The sequence below is a fragment of the Narcine bancroftii genome, chromosome 5 (assembly GCF_036971445.1).
Source record: "Narcine bancroftii isolate sNarBan1 chromosome 5, sNarBan1.hap1, whole genome shotgun sequence".
Lineage (NCBI taxonomy): Eukaryota > Metazoa > Chordata > Chondrichthyes > Torpediniformes > Narcinidae > Narcine > Narcine bancroftii.
This window is the reverse complement of record NC_091473.1, coordinates 84,071,216-84,088,344: the sequence shown is the minus strand read 5'-3', so window position 1 is coordinate 84,088,344 and position 17,129 is coordinate 84,071,216. Positions and strand designations below refer to the sequence as shown.

Here is a 17,129-nt window from a genome sequence, read left to right as displayed (position 1 = left end):
ATTAAAAAAATAATTTCCTAGCACAGGAACTTGAGGCAATGTTGAGACAGAGTAGACTGATTTAATCATAACCTGAACCTGTTGAATGTTCATCACAGGAACCTGACTGAAATCAAAATGATCCATAATATTGAATTATCAATATTTATCTCCAATTATCTCCACACCTAGAGATGGACCAACCTACCTCATTGCCATCATCTGTTAGTTCCTTAATGCAGAAAAGTGAAATCTAATAGGCAGTGAAGATTTTGGTTCAACAGGGTATGCTCCAATTGTTTGAACTGAATTTAACCTTTGGGCAGATGACAATGAAGGAAGCAGCAGTGATACAGCCCCCCTCTTCCAGATGGCTGGTGATGGAAAGAACACTGATGATGTTACAATCCCAATGCTTTTCCTCTTCAATAAGGAAGGAAATATCATCCTTGATGCTATGCAGCAATACCAGGAAGTGGAAGTGTTGCTCTCAGATAAAGCTAAGGATAGAGGTAAGTTTGAGCCAACTCTAAGCCATTCCATATACACAATTGCATGTCATTTTTGTTTCCATGCAGATGTTAACTTAAAATTTTACTGATGGCATGCTTAATAACTTGTCTAGCTGTTTAGAATTTTTTTTTAAATTGTATTTAACTGGTTTTCCGGGCACAAATACTAAGCATTGAATTAAACTTGCTTATTACTGCAGTAAAGCAACACGATTATCAGGACTAGAATTATTTTATTTACTGGTAATGATAATGAGCTTATTGTTGTATTCATGGCACAAAGTACATTTGCATCAAAATTCTTCCATGGTGCAGATGAGTAGGTACTTTGTAAACAAAATTTAAACTGCAAAACAACCAAAAAAAAATCAACTACATACTAAATACTGAATTGAATTAAGAAGATAATAAATACACAACAAAAATAGATAATTAATATTCAATTATCCTAGTGCAAAAAAAAAATGTGACTTGGCAAAAGTGCAGACAATCCTTGTGAGGATTGGATTTTTCCTGGCTAGTAACTCAATACGCCGAACATTAATTGCTAATGCATTAGAAGAAAGTATGAAACTTAATTTCTTTAAGCTCCCCATCTCATCTCTTCCAGATATATATATAACCATATTCTTTACTTCTTGTTTCTTTCCCATTCCTTTTCTAATAATTTTTCCTTTTGAACAAAAAAAACTGTCCCCCCCCCCCTGCTTTATTTAATTGGGTACCCTTTACAATTTGAAGCTATCAGCTGAAAATATTGTCATTTCAGGTTCAGATTTATTGTCAGAGTACATGCATGTGTGATATCACATACAACCCTGAGATTCTTTTTCCTGCATTTCAATTGTTTAATACAATTATTTTTGGCTCATTATTCCTAAAGATTGACATGTTTGTTTTGTCGGTTTTTTTCATGTTTTCTCTATTTTAATCAAGATTCACAGAGTGGTTAAGAGTGAGATTTCTTGACTTTAATTATATTTCACAATGAATTTAGGAATCTATGGTAAAAATCATAGGGAACCCCTGGCATATGTGCAGGTAATCTTTGAGAAAGACTGCTCTGGATTGTGTTTCTTGATTGAAATGTGTGTTCCATTTGTGGACAAATGTTATGAGCCTTTGCTTTATACTTGTATAGAACAACATAGATGTAAATTATTAATGATTATTAATGATAAAGCAAAGTGAAAGATATTTTTGTATCTTAAGATATACAAATGATTCAGTGCCAAGACTCTTGAGTGCTGCAAGGTACATAACTATTTTGGGACTGCTCCACAATTTTTGGCATTACCATTGTTTTGCAAATGTAATAAGTTTAATTTTGAAAGGCTTCACATGCTACATTTAAAAATTTGGAAAGGCAAGATATAGGCTGTGTCAGCAACCCTCTGGGGACAAAGGCTTCAGTAAGAAGGCACAGTAAAAACCGTTGAGGTCAGGTAAGATCTATTATTGCACAGAATGAGCCGTTAAAAAGGCAATCAGGACAGTGGCACACCCTTCTTGGAGAATTTGGAAAATTAGGGATACCACATCTGAAAAGTGCATTCAGCTACAGCTCCTTGAGCTGTATAAACTCTTGATCATACGGAAGGCTGAGGGGTGATGGACAGGAATTACAGGGAGGTAGTCACAATGGGAGGCAGAAGGGAAGTAGCTGGGTGACTGTCAGGAGAGGGAAGGGATTAGGCAGTCATGGCTGTTCCCCTCAATAACATGTATCCCATTTTGGATACTGTTTGATGGGTGGGGAGTTGAGACACAGCAATGTGTTGGTGCAGTGACTGGTTCTGTGGCTCAGAAGGAAAGGGTAGAGAGGATGGGAGCAATAGTAATTGGGGATTCATTGGCTTGGGGAACAGACAAAAGATTCTATGGAAAGGATCGAGACTCTCCAATGGTATGTTGCCTCCCAGATGCCGGGGTCAGTGATGTTTCTGATCATGTCCATGGTATTCTTGGGAAGGTGTTGAAGCAGCCAGATGCCATGGTACATACTGATACCAAAGACATGTATAGAAAAAGGGGTGAGGTCCTGAAGAGTGAATATAAGCGGTTAAGAAGGAAGCTAAAAAGCAGGACCTCAAGGGTAGCAATCTCTGGATTTTTGCCTGTGCCTTTTGCCAGGAATAAGGAAAGAACAGGAAAGTTCAGTACAGAGATAGTGCTTGCTGGGGGAGGAGTCTAGACCAAAAAAGGGGGGGAGATTTAAAGAAAGCCAGTTAAGTCCATGTTAATGCCATCCAGTTGGAACTGTTCCTCCAATTTGCAGGTGGTCTCAGTCTGACAGTACATGAGGAAGGGAATGGGATGAGGAATTGAAATGAGTGGCCTCTGGGAGATCCATGCTATTGCGGTGGACAGAGCCGAGGTGCTTAACAATCTACGTCCAGTTTCTCTGATGCAGAGGATAATATAGGCCCCTCAATAGTCAGTATACAGTGAGAAGCAAATATCAGGCAGATTTTGAATGGTACAAAAATATTAAGGTTGTTGTTGGTGAGACTTCAACTTCCCATATATTGTGGGCAAAAGGTTTAGATGGGAAAAAATTTGAGGTGTGTCCAAGACAATTTCTGACAATAGTGGCGGCGGAGTCAATTGTATTATTTAAGAAAAGATTGGACAGGTATATGGATGAGAAGAAGATGGAGGGATATGGGCATTGTGCAGGGAGGTGGGACTAGAAAGGGGTGTTTGGTTCGGTGCGGACTAGAAGGCCCTAATGGCCTGTTTCCATGCTGTAATTGTTATGTTATGTATGTGGAGAAGCCAAGTAGAGGAGAAGCTGATCTGGTGCTCAGCTCGATAATGAACCTGGTCAGTTGACAAACCTTTCAGGTGGGTGAGCATTTCAAAGACAGTGACCGCATCTCCCTAAACTTTAACATCGCTATGGAGAAAGATAGGATTAGATAAAATAGGAAAGGGTTGATTTACAGTGGGATTAGGCAGAAATTGGGGAGAGTAAATAGATGTTCTCAGGGAAATGCACAGCAGAAATGTGGAGGGTGTTTAGGGACCACTTGTGTGGAGTTCAGCACAAGTTTGTCTCGCTGAGATGGATAAGATGGTAGGGTAAAAGAATTATGGTTGACAAGAGAGGTGGCAAGTCAAGAGGAAGAAGGAAGAAAATATAAGGTTTAGGAAGCAAAAGTCAGAAAGCACCTCTTGAGATTATCTGATAGCCAGGAAGGGACTTGAGAAAGGATTTGGGAGAACTCAAGATGGCACGAAAAAGTTTTAATGAGTCAGATTAGTTAAAACCTAAAGGTGTTCTACATGTACATAAGTTCTGAAGGAAGAATTAGGGTAAAACCAATTAGTGATGAATGGGTGAACATGGGCCTGGTGGCAGAGATGGTAGGGGAGATCCTAAATGAATAATTTGATTCAGTGCTCATGAGGGACAGAGACTTCAGTGAATGTGAGGTCAGTGCAGAACAGGCTAATATGCATGTCAAGGTTGAGAAAGGTGAAGTTCTGGATTTTCTTAAAAACATTCAAATAAATATGTCACCAGGACAGGCCAAGATATACACTAAGTTGCAACAGGTAGCAAAGGAAGAGATTGTTGGGGCATTGACATTCATTTTTCCATCCTCCCAAGCAACAGGAGAGGTGAAGGTGTATTGGAGAATGGTAAATGTAGTCCCCTTGTTTTTTTTTTAAAACAAGATAATGGGGAAAATACTGCAAATTATAGACCACTGAGTCTTGATTCAATTGGTATGAGGATTCTTGGAGACAAGATTTTCAGGTATTTAAAAAAGCTTAGACTTCTCTATGGGCAGCTTAGCTTTGTTAATGACAGGTCGTGCCTCACAAGCTTAAGAGAGTTTTTTGAGATGAGAAAAGAAATTGATGAAGGTAAGGTGTATATGGCGATTATAGATTTTATTAATGCTTTTGACAAAGTCCCCGGTATAATGCTCATTCAGCAACTCATGAGGCAGGGGATCCTTCGGGCCTTAGCTGCAGAGATTAGGAATTGGCTCATTTGCAGAAGGGAGAGGATGGCAGTAGATTATATTCTGCCTGGAGGTTGGTGACTAGTGACATTCTGCAGAGATTTGTTCTGTGGCTCCTGCTCATTGTGATTTTTTTTTTTGACAATGAATTGGACGAAGAAGTGGTGATTGGGTTAATAAGTTTGCAGGTGACATGAAGTTTGGAGGTGTGGATTGTATAGAATGTTTTCGCCAGTTACAACAAGATATAGAGAGGATGCATCATTGGGCGGAGTATTAGCAGATGGAGTTCAATCCAGTTAAGTGTGACACTTCGAAAGGTCAAATTGAAAGTGAAGTGCATGGGTAATGGCAGGATTCTTGAGAGTGGAGCAACAGAAGGATCTTGGGATCCAAGTCCACAGATCCCTCAAGGTTGCCGCACAAGTTGATTAGGATGGTCAAGAAGGTGTTTGGGCCTTCATTAGTCAGAGGGTGGAGTTCTAGAGCCATGAGATCATGTTGCAGCTCTGTAATTAGACCAGAGGTAGCCAACCTTTTAATTCAGACATGCAGCATGGTAACAGGCCATTTCAACCCACGAACCCGTGCCACACAATTAACACACACCTCTGGTATGTACTCATGGGCCAAAATGGCCTGTTACTGTGCTGTATGTCTAAATTAAAAGGTTGGCCACCTCTGTAAAATACTTGGAGTCTTTGTGTTTTGTTCTGGTCACCTCATTATAGAAAGGATGCAGAAGCTAATGAAGGGGGTGCAGAGGAGTTTTAACTGGATATTGCCTGGATTAGAGAACCTGCCTTATGAAGCAAGGTTAACCAAGCTCAGGTTTTTCTCATTAGAGCAATAAAGGATGAGAGGTGAATTAACAGAGGTACATAAGATTGAGAGGTATTAGATAGGGTGGATAGCCAGCCTCTTTTTCCTGGAACAATAATAGCAAATACCAGAGGACAGCTGGTTAAGGTGATGGGAGATGTCAGATAATTTCTTTCACAGCGAGGTGGGTGACTGGAATGCATTGCTGGGAGATGGTAGTACAATAGGGACATTTAAAAGACTCTTAAATAGCATGTGGGAAAATAGAGGGTTATGGGTGTGAGGCATGGAAGGATCAGAATAAGTTTATATAGGTTGACAAATTGTGGGCCAAAGGGCTTCCACTGTGCTGTAATGTTCTCTGTTCTAAGATGTATGTGTGCAAAATATATGCACAGTATGCTATGTGAGCTTGTGCAGCTTCTCTTTCTTTAATCATATTGTAGTGTTATTTATTCATTGGACATTAATGTTGTGAGCCAGGCATAAATTGTTTCTCCCACTTTAGTTTGTGTCATGGTTAGGTAGCTGTTGGAGAGGGAGACTCGAGTCTCAGCAATTGAAAAAAAATCCCCATTTATTTCAAAATCAGTATGGTGTGAGATTTGGAGCTTAAATACCTTGTAAGCATGTTTCTGTTTCGTCTGTTCTGCTTTGCCTTTTCAGTGAGGGAGGCAGTGAACTTGTAAAGAGGGTTGTGGTGATACTGCAACGCATCTTATGGATAATAAGTGTTATAGTTGTGAAGATGAAAAACTCAAATTTGGACAAATGGTGTGATCAGTCAGGTTGATATCGTGCATTTTTAGTTTTGTTGGGGCTGCAATCATACAACCTGAAGGAGAAAATTCCATACAGATCTGACCTATTTTGTAGATAGTGGAGTAGCCTTGGGAAATCGAGAGATGATTAATTTATGCAGAATTCCACCCTCTGACATGTCTTTGTATCCACAATATTGACATTGTCAATTCTTCTCACTGACAACTTTTGAAATTGTTCATTGTGGAAAAATTTTGTAAAGAAACTATGCCAGTAGGGAAAAGCATAGGTGGTTAACCAAACTCAAGGGAATGGAGCAAGTTAATTGTTGCTTGCTGGAGGCTGGATATTATCCTTGTCTTGCCACTCAAGGGCATGGGCTTTGTTGACTGAGTATAGAGAATGAAACTAAATTGTATATCTCTCATCTGAGAGAATGAAGTATTGAATTCAAGAGTAGGGAGGTTATGATGAAATTGTTCAAGGCATTGGTAAGGCCAAATTTGGAGTACTGTGTACAGTTTTGGTCACCAAATTATAGGAAAGATATAAACAAAATAGAGAGAGTGCAGAGAAGGTTCACGAGAATGTTGACAGGATTTCAGGGTCTGAGTTACAGGGAAAGGTTGTGCAGACTGGGGCTTTTTTCTCTGGAGCGTTGAAGATTGAGAGAGGACTTGATAGAGGTGTTTAAGATTTTAAAAGGGACAGACAGGGTAAATGTGGATAGGCTTTTTCAATTAAGAAAGGGGGAGATTCAAACTAGAGGACATGGTTTAAATTATAAGGGGAACATGAGGGGAAATTTCTTTACGCAGAGGGTGGTGGGGATGTGGAATGAGCTTCTGGCAGACGTGGTCGAGGCGGGATCATTGGTTACATTTAAGGAAAGACTGGATCGTTACATGGATAGGAGGGGACTAGAGGGGTATGGACCGGGTGCTGGTCAGTGGGACTAGGAGGGTGGGGATTTGCTACGGCATGGACTAGTAGGGGCGAACTGGCCTGTTCTGTGCTGTAAGTGGTTATATGGTTATATTGGATGGTTGAGCATCAAGGATATTGTCCTGAACAAATAGTGCTTCCAATGTCCTGGAGCTGCTATGATTGGCCTCTAATAATTACTGCCATCTTTATTTATATGAAGTTCAACTTCAAACCACAAAGTATTTCTCTCACGATTACCAGAATTCCTCTGGATTGTTGATTTGGCAGCCATTTTCTGCCTTGATATCATGGACTATCATTCGTGTCTTTGCCCTTGTTTGGACCAAAGCTCCAATGAGATTGGCAGCTAAATACTACTCTCAGAATTCAAACTGAATTAATAGGCTTAATAGCTGCTGCTCAACAACACTGTTGATCATGTCTTTCTGCACTTTGTTGATGACGGAAAGTAGGTGGTAATTTTCATAGCTATTCAACACTAAAATATAACTCGAGCATCTTCAATATCTGTTTATAGGGTGTGTATGATTAAATGTATGCATGTGTAATAAGACCAAATGCAGAATTTCTTTTGTAACCAGTCTGTGCATTTTTTTTGCCTCACCTGGACAAAAATAACAGCCACAATTATTAAAGGTAAAAGAATTACAAATTACATTAATAAGTAGTTTATTTCAAAATTCTCCATTCCATATGTTCAACATCTCACCTGGCTGTACATTTCATGTGGTTGCCTGCGGATATCACTTAGAAACCAAATGCCCCCTCTCCTCAAGCACACCTGTAAACCTTGGTGACTTTTTGACTGATGTGATTAGGAGCTCAGAAGCAAGTTGAATTAATTCTGGCATTCAAATTCATGCTGTTGATTTTAATGGAAATGTCAGTTATCCTTGGGGATGAGCAAGAGGACTTCAAAAGTGTCTGCTGTGGAGTGGGAAGTGAAGCCATGGCAAGAGACTAGGTAGGTGTGTGGTATCAGACAAGGAAGTCCGATCAGCAGGACATCAAGAGAAGTCAAAAGAGGATGGAGGATTTCTGAGGGGAAAAGATGGAAATGATGTGTAGTTTGCAATAACTAAGGGATGGAGGATGGGATTCGAAGGATAGTGAAACAGTACCTGATGGAAAACTGTTAGCAATATCAGCCAACCTGAGAGCCAAAGTAGTGAAGAGTTTGATGGGGCTTGCTTCAAGGCTGCAGGAGTTTGGTTTCATGAATAAGATAAGGTTGGTAAAGCCAGGGGCAGGGTGGATTATGTGGTTGGAGGGGATGGAGGTTTACTGGAGAAAGATGTGAGTTTGAGACTAGTGTAGGGAAACAAGCGAATGTAATGAAAAGCAGTAAAAATTCAGATGCTGCAATTCTGGAATAAAAATGCTGGAAATATTCAACAGATTACACAGCATCTGTGGAAAGAGAAACAGCCAATTAAGTGGGAAGTATTCCTTGGCTTGGAGTAAGAGAAAGGAAAGAAGTAGAAGAGTGTTAATCCATAGTGTTTCAAATGTAATATTGGAGGAAAGAGTAAAGGAGATGCTCTGGGGAGTTGAGTTACATTAATGTTGGTACTGCTTGTGGCAAGAAGCTAGAGATGAGAGTAGAATCCGATAGGGCTATTATGGTGTTTAGTTATGCTATCTGCTGTGAGTAGTTAATTATATTGCCCAGGATAGTTGTTCAAATCCTGTACCCTTGGACCACAGGAGTGAAATGAAATCAGCCAGACAAGTAAATGGCCACAGGTGTCGGAGTTATGACTGAGCTGATTAATCATCGTGAATCATTGTGAACTATTGTGGTTGGAATTTTAAATTGTAACCATGAATGATTTTAGGAGGGGTTTTCCAGGGGAGCAAGATTGATAGGAAATTGATTGAAATTAATGGCATTTTAAGGACTGGGTTTGATTTGGCTCAAGTCTGTTTAACAATATGGGAGCAGTGATTCCACGTGAGACACTGATCAAGGGATGGCTATGAATATGGTGCTCCTACTTCATGTGGAGAAACTGAAGGAGAAACAAAGTTCTTTATGAACAACAATTGAGATGGTGGTGAAGACCACATTTTGCACACACCTTCATCTGTCAAGGCATTGAGTACAAGAGTTGGGACATGTTGCAGCTGTAAAAGACATCACATCATGTTACAACCCTACTCTTGGAGTAGTGCATGCAGTAATGGCCACCTAGCTATGGAAGTAATAAGGAGAGGCTGGATATGCTGGGGCTTTTCCCTTTGGAGGCTTGAGTGGGAGGTATATATATATATATCATGAAGGCAAAAATAAGATGAATGGCCACAGTCCTCTTTCCCACGGTAGGGGGTTTAAAGCTAGAGGGCATAGTCTTCAGGTGAGAAGGAAAAGGTTTAAAAGGGATGTGAAGTGCACCTTGCCCACCCAGATCATGGTAGGTATGTGGAACAACAGCCAGAGGAAGTGGAAGAGGCAGATACAATTAGAACATTCAAAAGACATTTAGAAGGGTACCTGTATGGAAAAGATTTAAAGGGATATGGGCCAAACTCCGGCAACAAGGTCTAACTTGACCACCATGTTTCCGTGTTGTATGCCACAAACTGAACCCACAGAAATATCTGGAAGTAGAATTTCCTTTCTGGTTTTCTTCAGGTGCTGATTTGGAATATTTCCTTAAATTATGTAAAATAATAGTTGCTGTTTCTGCTTCTATCTGAGGAATGGTTTATTGTTTGGAAATGTATAGTCCGTCTTCATATCGGTTGTATGGCACAATAAGTCACCAGTCAAGATAAAGATAAACTTGTTAAAGTTGTTGATACGAGATTAATTTTAGTTTACTAAAGATCTTTTGGCAAATTTATAATATTTTATCAAGCTATATTTTTCACCTTTTCATTTGTTTGTAAAAATATGTTTGCTCTATTGTAATGAATACAGTTGTTTTGTCATAATAGGATCTCCAAACAACTGAATAAAATTTAATGATTGCAAATAAATAACCAAAGTTATTCAATACAATAACAAATCCAATTATTTGTATTTTAAATGTTATATTTAAAATATTTTAACACTTTAATTTTAGATCCAGATATGGAAGAATTGGACCAACATTCAGAAAATGATTTGCAGTCCAGGGATCCAAGCTCAACTGCTTTTGAATGTCAGAGTGTAGCAGAATCTTACATTAAAATTCCAAGCAATGGGAAAGCTGATGAATCAGCGAGTGAGCAAGATGCCAGTGATCTGTCCATCACGCCTGATGCAAAGATACGACACAGTAAAGAAATTCTGGATATTTTGAGTGGTAACACTCCAACTGCTGTATCTTTAGATAGTGTTAATGTTAAGGATCAGGACATGCAAAGGACAGAATGTCAAGGGGCCTCTGAAGAAGAACAGGAATCTTGTATTCAAGAAGTAAAGGAAGGGACTGATGATGATGTAGAGACAGAGCAGGAATCCAGTCCCAATATTAGTCAAGAGACAGAAGCTCGAACAATAGACTCCTTATTATCAGACTGGAAGGAAGAGATAGACGCATTTGAAATGATGGATAAGGATGAGCTATGACCGTGATCGTACATCTGTTGGATGGGATTTTCCTTCTTTCACCCAGAGGAACTGGGTTTAATTGTGCATAAAGACATTCCCTGATCAATTGGAAGAATGTGCTGATCTGTCTTTATAGTTTGATTTGATTTTCAAATGTGGAGAAGGCCCATGATTTACTAATCGTCTTTTCTACTTGTTTCATCTGAAGATGCCACTCAGGTGGTTTTCCTGATACAGCCTTAGACTTTGAGAAATGTGCCAGAGTTCAGAGGACTTGAGTTGCACTCTCCTACTTATCTCTCATTCACACGCACACTCTTTTTCTGTGGCAAACTAATCTTATTGTATTACAGCAGGTTTTAAAACCACACAATTCTGCAGCATATATGATTACATGCTGACAGCCACTCACCAGATTAAAAAAAAAACCATCAGATTGCTTAATTTATTTTTAAAAGGCAGTAATTACTGAATTTTAGATTTTTTTTGCTAACAAACTAAAAATAATTGACAAGACTGCTTAGAGCAATGAAATTTCTCATCAGTTACCTTCAGGACTATCCTAATTAGTGAGGGGGAAAAAAAGTTGTAAGGATTCGGTGTCAGATGTTGGAAACTGAGGATAAAAGAATTAACAACAGACTTGATCTTTATTTTGTTCTGTCTTGGATGTCCATGTTCCTTCGTCCCTTTCCAAGCTGGTCATCTTCTATTTAATATGGTTCGGGAATAACATCCTATAATCACTACAAAGGAGCACTGAGTTTACCCTTTTCCTTTGTGGACACCAGAATGTGCAGAAGCCATATGCTTGATTCTTCTGCCTTGTGTCTGTTAATGGAATAATTTTACTGGTGCTGTTTCCAAATCTAGTTCCAGCTTCAATATCAGATGAAAGGTTGGTTAATGTAAGATCTTGTGAAAGTTTCTGGTCAGGTGACAGCTCCTTGGTATTCATTAATACTGTAATAGAACTCGTTTGTAAGATCATTTTGGATGAAAGTTATAACAAAACATAGTGTTTCTATGTTTTTTTTAATATTGTATTGTACAAGGATATGAGTACATAGTAGAATATTAGACCAGTAGTTTGAAGAAGGCCAAAACTAGTAACAATTTTAAAAATCTTAATGTTTGTGAACTTTTAAGTAGGTCACAATATTATGAATCAGTATGCATTTTCCTCTCACTTTGATCTTACCTTAAACATTTAAGATATTTTCTCTCTCAAATATTTTCTTAGTTTAAGCATTATCTGCAGATCTGTTGTGTTTTTTTAACAACCTTTTTTCTGATTTAATGGAATACCATCAGTATTATTTGCATATTCACCATTTTAATAGCTGTAGGATGCTATGATGTGAATTAAATAGTTTATTAACACTACTTTTAATGCCCTTCAAAGAGATGCAATGCTATTGCAAACCTAGAAATGATTCGTTGATAAACATGTGTAACTGATTAATGCTCCCATTAAGTGCCTTGCGATTATTGTTAAAGTTATATAAATAGAAGATTGTGTTAAATTCAGTCCATAGAAGTTGGCGTTATTATGTTCTAGAATAACATAGCTTGGTTAATGTGCATGAAGCCTAGTCTACTACTGAGTTATGTAGACTAGATTTCTTTTGTGTTGCTGTATCAGTTATGTTGTAATGCACAATTGATCTCCTTGTGAAAGGAAACCTCACCCGGCGTGCCTCCTCCATTTGAAATCCATAAGTTTTGCATTATATGAGAAGTTCTGTGCCTTGATCCATCAGATATCCATATTAACTCCTTGGTTCTCCAATGGCATTCAGATGTTTGATGGCAACATGACTTCCTGCTCCGGAAATAGTTATTTGGTAAAAGGTGTTAGAAACTGAACAACACTTGTAGAATTGTAACCCCAACAAGATGTGAAGAGAGGAGAGTAAGTCAATTTGTTTTCCAAAAGGAACTCACTTGTTTCATGGATTTATTTTTTCCATTTTAACAAATTGATTTACTGCTCCAGAGTTCACTAATATATCTTTATGTCGGTGTCTATACTCTGTAACCTTTATAACCCCGTGCAAATAGTTCAACTTTGGGACTCAGTAAACAATTTGGTAGAAAATCCCTACAAGTTAGAGTTTTGATACTTTTTTTTTCAAATTCAAAAAAAGTTTGGCATTTTTATGAGATAATAATACTTGGAGTTTATTTCCAAATATTGAATGTAATGAAACTTTTTCTGATGTTTATAATGTGGCTTTAAGTCGTGTAGTATACATTAAGATCTTTGGAGATGGCAGTGTGCATCAGTTGTGGACTGAATCATCTTTGCACTTGACAAAGTATGCACATCTTTATAAATGTTAGCATTGATGAGTCTCATTCTCATACTATCAAATTGATCTTTTCTGTTCAGATCCTTGATTATTCAAAACTTATACTTTTGTCAGGGTGAAAAACAATGCTCCTGCAGTCTCAAAAGGTAAGAACACAAAGGACCTTTCTTAAAGTGAGGTTCTTGTTCCAGAGTGGATGAGAAAAATCTATAAACTGTACGTCACTGTTTTAGTATCAGATGATTATTTATGAAAACCACCATTTGTATACATATTACTATTCATTATTATTTCTCATGATGATTGTTGTGAAAATATTTTGAAATCAGGATCAGGTATCCTGCAGATTTAGAAAGCTTTTGCGTGGAATGCTGTTGAATATAGTTGTGCACTTCATTTGCTACTTTGCTGACCCAAATATTACAATTAGAAAATTATTAAGAGGGGATTTTTTTTTTAAGTTGTATATTTCTATATGATCCAGAATGAACAACTCCAAGTGCATTTGCAATAATTAAATGGAATAACCATTAATAATTTAATAAAAATTAGGAATTTAAAAAAAAATTTTAAATGGAATGGAAAGATGAACAATTTTACTGCTTCAGCATTACAACTTTTTGACTTGATGATGTGTTCCTGCATTTTGTGCATCCATATAGTTTATGCAATAGCCATGATTCTTCCGATGATTTGTCATATTGACGGAACAATTACAGAACAGCTACATATTGACATGTCCATTCTCAGAGTTTCAAATGACGTAGGATAATTTTGCAGGTCGCATGAATTTTCAAAATCGGAACCAGAGGGAATTTATAATATTAAAGAAAATGCTGATAAATCGCTGAGCTGACCAGTCAAAACCGTAGAGCAACCAGCATTTAAAGGTCAACATAGCTTTTAGCTTGATCAACTGGTTCTGTCCACCCCACCTGACATGAGCGTGCTTCTAATATTATGTTTTGCGTTCATATTTCCAGCAATGAATATTTTCCTTTTTTTAAAGCTGCAATTGATAACACTTTAACTCATAAAATAGGAGATTGGACAATTCCTCTAATTTAAGTTGGTGGCCACAATTTTAACTGACTGATTTAATACAAGCAATTTATGTCTAAAAATCCTTCATGGTGCATTTTCCTGGTTTACTGGGAGACATTGCTGTAGTTCCTTGTTCTCTATAGCATGAGAACATTGATCTTCCTTTCTGTTCCATAGACTTTGTTTCTGTGTTATGTTGCCAATCGACACATAAGATTATTGGTTTTGAGGTCCAGTAGGGTGGTGCTGAATTTAGCTGTTTCCTGTCACAATGGCGTATCTTAAGGGATATGTCAGCTTCATGTTAAAATTAAAAACATGCAAACAAATCATTCAAAATATGAAACTTATTTTTTAAGGAAGAGAAGGAAAATTTAGATGTTTTAATATGAACTGGAATGAAATTTAACAGTGGGACCTGTTCCATCTTTGTGATGGTTACATTCTGTGTTGATCAGACTGTAAAATGTGCACAGCAGATGCTCGAGTCCATCCATGTCTTTCTATAATAGAAATGGTGCATGCACCATAGAAAACCCTGTAAATAAAATGGGCAATGTAAAATGTAAACTGTCATGTAAAAGGATCTGATTGATTTTGTAGATATCACTGTATATATTTCTGCATTTGATTACTGTGATTAGTTCTGAATTGTAAAGATGTAATAAACTAATGTAAATATATTGAGGACTCTTTCAATATGTTGATCTAATCATTCACAATAAAAACAAAGCCTTAATATTTAAAGTAAGTGGAAGAATTTCAAGATTTTGTTTACTAAATTTCATTGCAAGTTAGTAGAAGTCCAGAAACATAATTTCTAACTGCAAAGTGCATATCTGATACATTTTCTTGTCATGCAATGTAATGGAAAATTGTACAAAACATGATCAGCAAAAAAAAACTTCAAACACATTGGGAACTAATGTGTTCAAAGCATTTTCCTCAAGTGTCCTGGATATTTACAGCATGCATATAGAAGCCACTCTGGTGAACAACATCAAGGAAAGTCCAGAAATTGGGTAACCAAGAACAATTTTTGAAGGATGTGTGGAAAGGACAGGCAAGTCATGCACAAGAGTTAATTGCCTTTATACATATGAGGTTGGAGCCACACAAAAATATGGTCATAGATGTGATAGAATGTGATAGAATGCCCTGCAGCACTCGCCATTTCCTCTGTTTTAATTCAATTTTGTGATTCTTTGTTGTTATTCAAGAATATTATTTATCATTTCTGGTGTAATGTATTTCTGAAATTAGATGGTTATGGAATGAAAGTAGCAAAGGTGGCTGGGTGCAGATGTTACCTTTTCAATTATTAGAATTCGTGTGATGTTCCAATAATGGTCCCACCAACGTTTTCTGTTTTTATTCCTATTTCCAACTCTCTAGTTTATTTGCCAGATCCAGCTAATAATCTCTAGCTTGTCACTCTCTCTCTCTTTACCCATCATTCATGATTAAAAAAAAAAGAATTAATAGATGCTCCCCCTTTAGTAAGGCTATGTTAAGCATGATGTTCATTGCTCCAGCTCTGTTCTGAATCTCTGAACAGGACCTGTAAATGCCCAGTGGGGTATATCTGATGTTGAAGATGATCACATTATCTAATGTAAAAATAGAACAGTGAGTAAGCTCTAACTTTCAGGCTGATTCCGTGATTAAAAGGCTCAATTTCTGAGCTATCTCTAGCTGCCTGCCTCCCTCCTTTTACCAATGTTCAATGGTACCCATGGATTAACATATTTAATCTCTCTCCTTTAAAGTTAATAATTGACTGTATTCATTATTTATTGATCAAGAGAATTCCAAGCTTTCGGCAAGGTAGCTAATAGAAGTGCTTCCTACTTGGCTGGAAAAGCCTACTTTTAATCTTTAGACTCATGGGACTGTCTGATCAATGGAAATCTCCCTAGAGCCTTACAAGCTTCACATTGAAGGGAATATTATTGAAATTTGTGCAATATCACATCATAAAGAGTTAGAATCTCCACTTACTACAATGTGATCCCACCATCACTCACCATTCAATTTGCAAGGACCATTCATTTTCTCTGTGACTCCTGGTTTGTTCATCCCTCCCTATTCCAAGACATTTCCCCTGTCACTATGGGAGAAGCAACATCTGACCTTCAACACCATCCAGGGACAAAAACGGTCTTTCCCAATAAGGCAAGGATTCATATGAATTTTTCCAACCTGATCTATGGTATTTTGCATTCCTGATACGGTCTCCTCTACATTGGTAAGACCTGCACTCTGACCAAAATGGTCATCAAGGGCTCCCAGATGAAAGTCATTTCAATCCCTCTTCCCATTCCCACATCAACTTGTGTGGTCTTGACCTCTGCCACTGCAGGTGAGGACAAATGAACAGAGGAGCACCACCTCGTTCTTCACTTGCACATTTCTGTCCACTTCTTGGAGAAGTACAGTCTACTGAAGGATAGTCAGCATCCCTTTATTAAGGGAAGGTCGTGCCTCATGAGCCTAAATTAGTTTTTTGAGGAGGGAACAAAAGAAATTGATGAGGGTAGGGCGGTTGATGTGGCCAACATGCATTTTAACGAGGCATTTGGCAAGGTCCCTCATAAAAGACTCCTCCAGAAAGCCATGAGGCATGGAATCAGTGGAATCCTGGTTGTGTGGATAAAAAATTGACTTGTAGGAAGAAAGCAGAGAGTAGTGGAAGTATTCTTTCTGGAGGTCGGTGACCAGTGGAGTTCCCCAAGGATCTGTTCTGGGACCCCTGCTCTTTGTGATTTTTATAAATGACTGGATGAATAGGGAGAAGGATGGGTCAGTAAATTTGTAGATGATATGAAGGTTGGAGGAGTGGTGGATAGAACTGAAGGTTGTCAAAGGTTACAAGAGGATATAGGATGCAAAGCTAGGCATAAAAGTGGCAGATGGATTTCAATCTGGTTAAATGAGGTGATGCATTTTGGAAGGACAAACCAGAAGGCTGAGTACAGGATTAATAGTCAATTACTTAAGAGTGTGGATGAACAGAGGGACTTTGGGGTTCACGTCCATATAGCCCTCAAGGTCACGCAACAGGTCGATAGAATAGTTAAGAAGGCCTAAGGGATGCTGAGCTTTAATTAATGGGGGATTAAATTCAGGAGTAGAGAGGTCATGTTGCAACTTATAAATCTCTGGTGGGACCACACTTAGAGTATTGTGTTCAGTTCTGGTCACCTCATTATAGGAGGAATGTGGAAGCTAT

The 17,129-nt window shown here is 38.1% G+C and overlaps 1 protein-coding gene across 2 annotated transcripts in view; it reads left to right on the top strand.

The window, feature by feature from the left end:
- Positions 1-14,644, top strand: part of edem3 (ER degradation enhancer, mannosidase alpha-like 3) — an 88,065-nt gene extending 73,421 nt beyond the window's left edge. For both annotated transcript variants that reach the window (XM_069938167.1, XM_069938168.1), the window contains 2 exons: positions 306-491; positions 10,069-14,644. In XM_069938167.1, coding sequence (XP_069794268.1) covers positions 306-491; positions 10,069-10,556 — 674 coding nt within the window. In that variant the 3' untranslated portion in view covers positions 10,557-14,644. The remainder of the gene's footprint in view (positions 1-305; positions 492-10,068) is intronic.
- Positions 14,645-17,129: the final 2,485 nt, after the last annotated feature.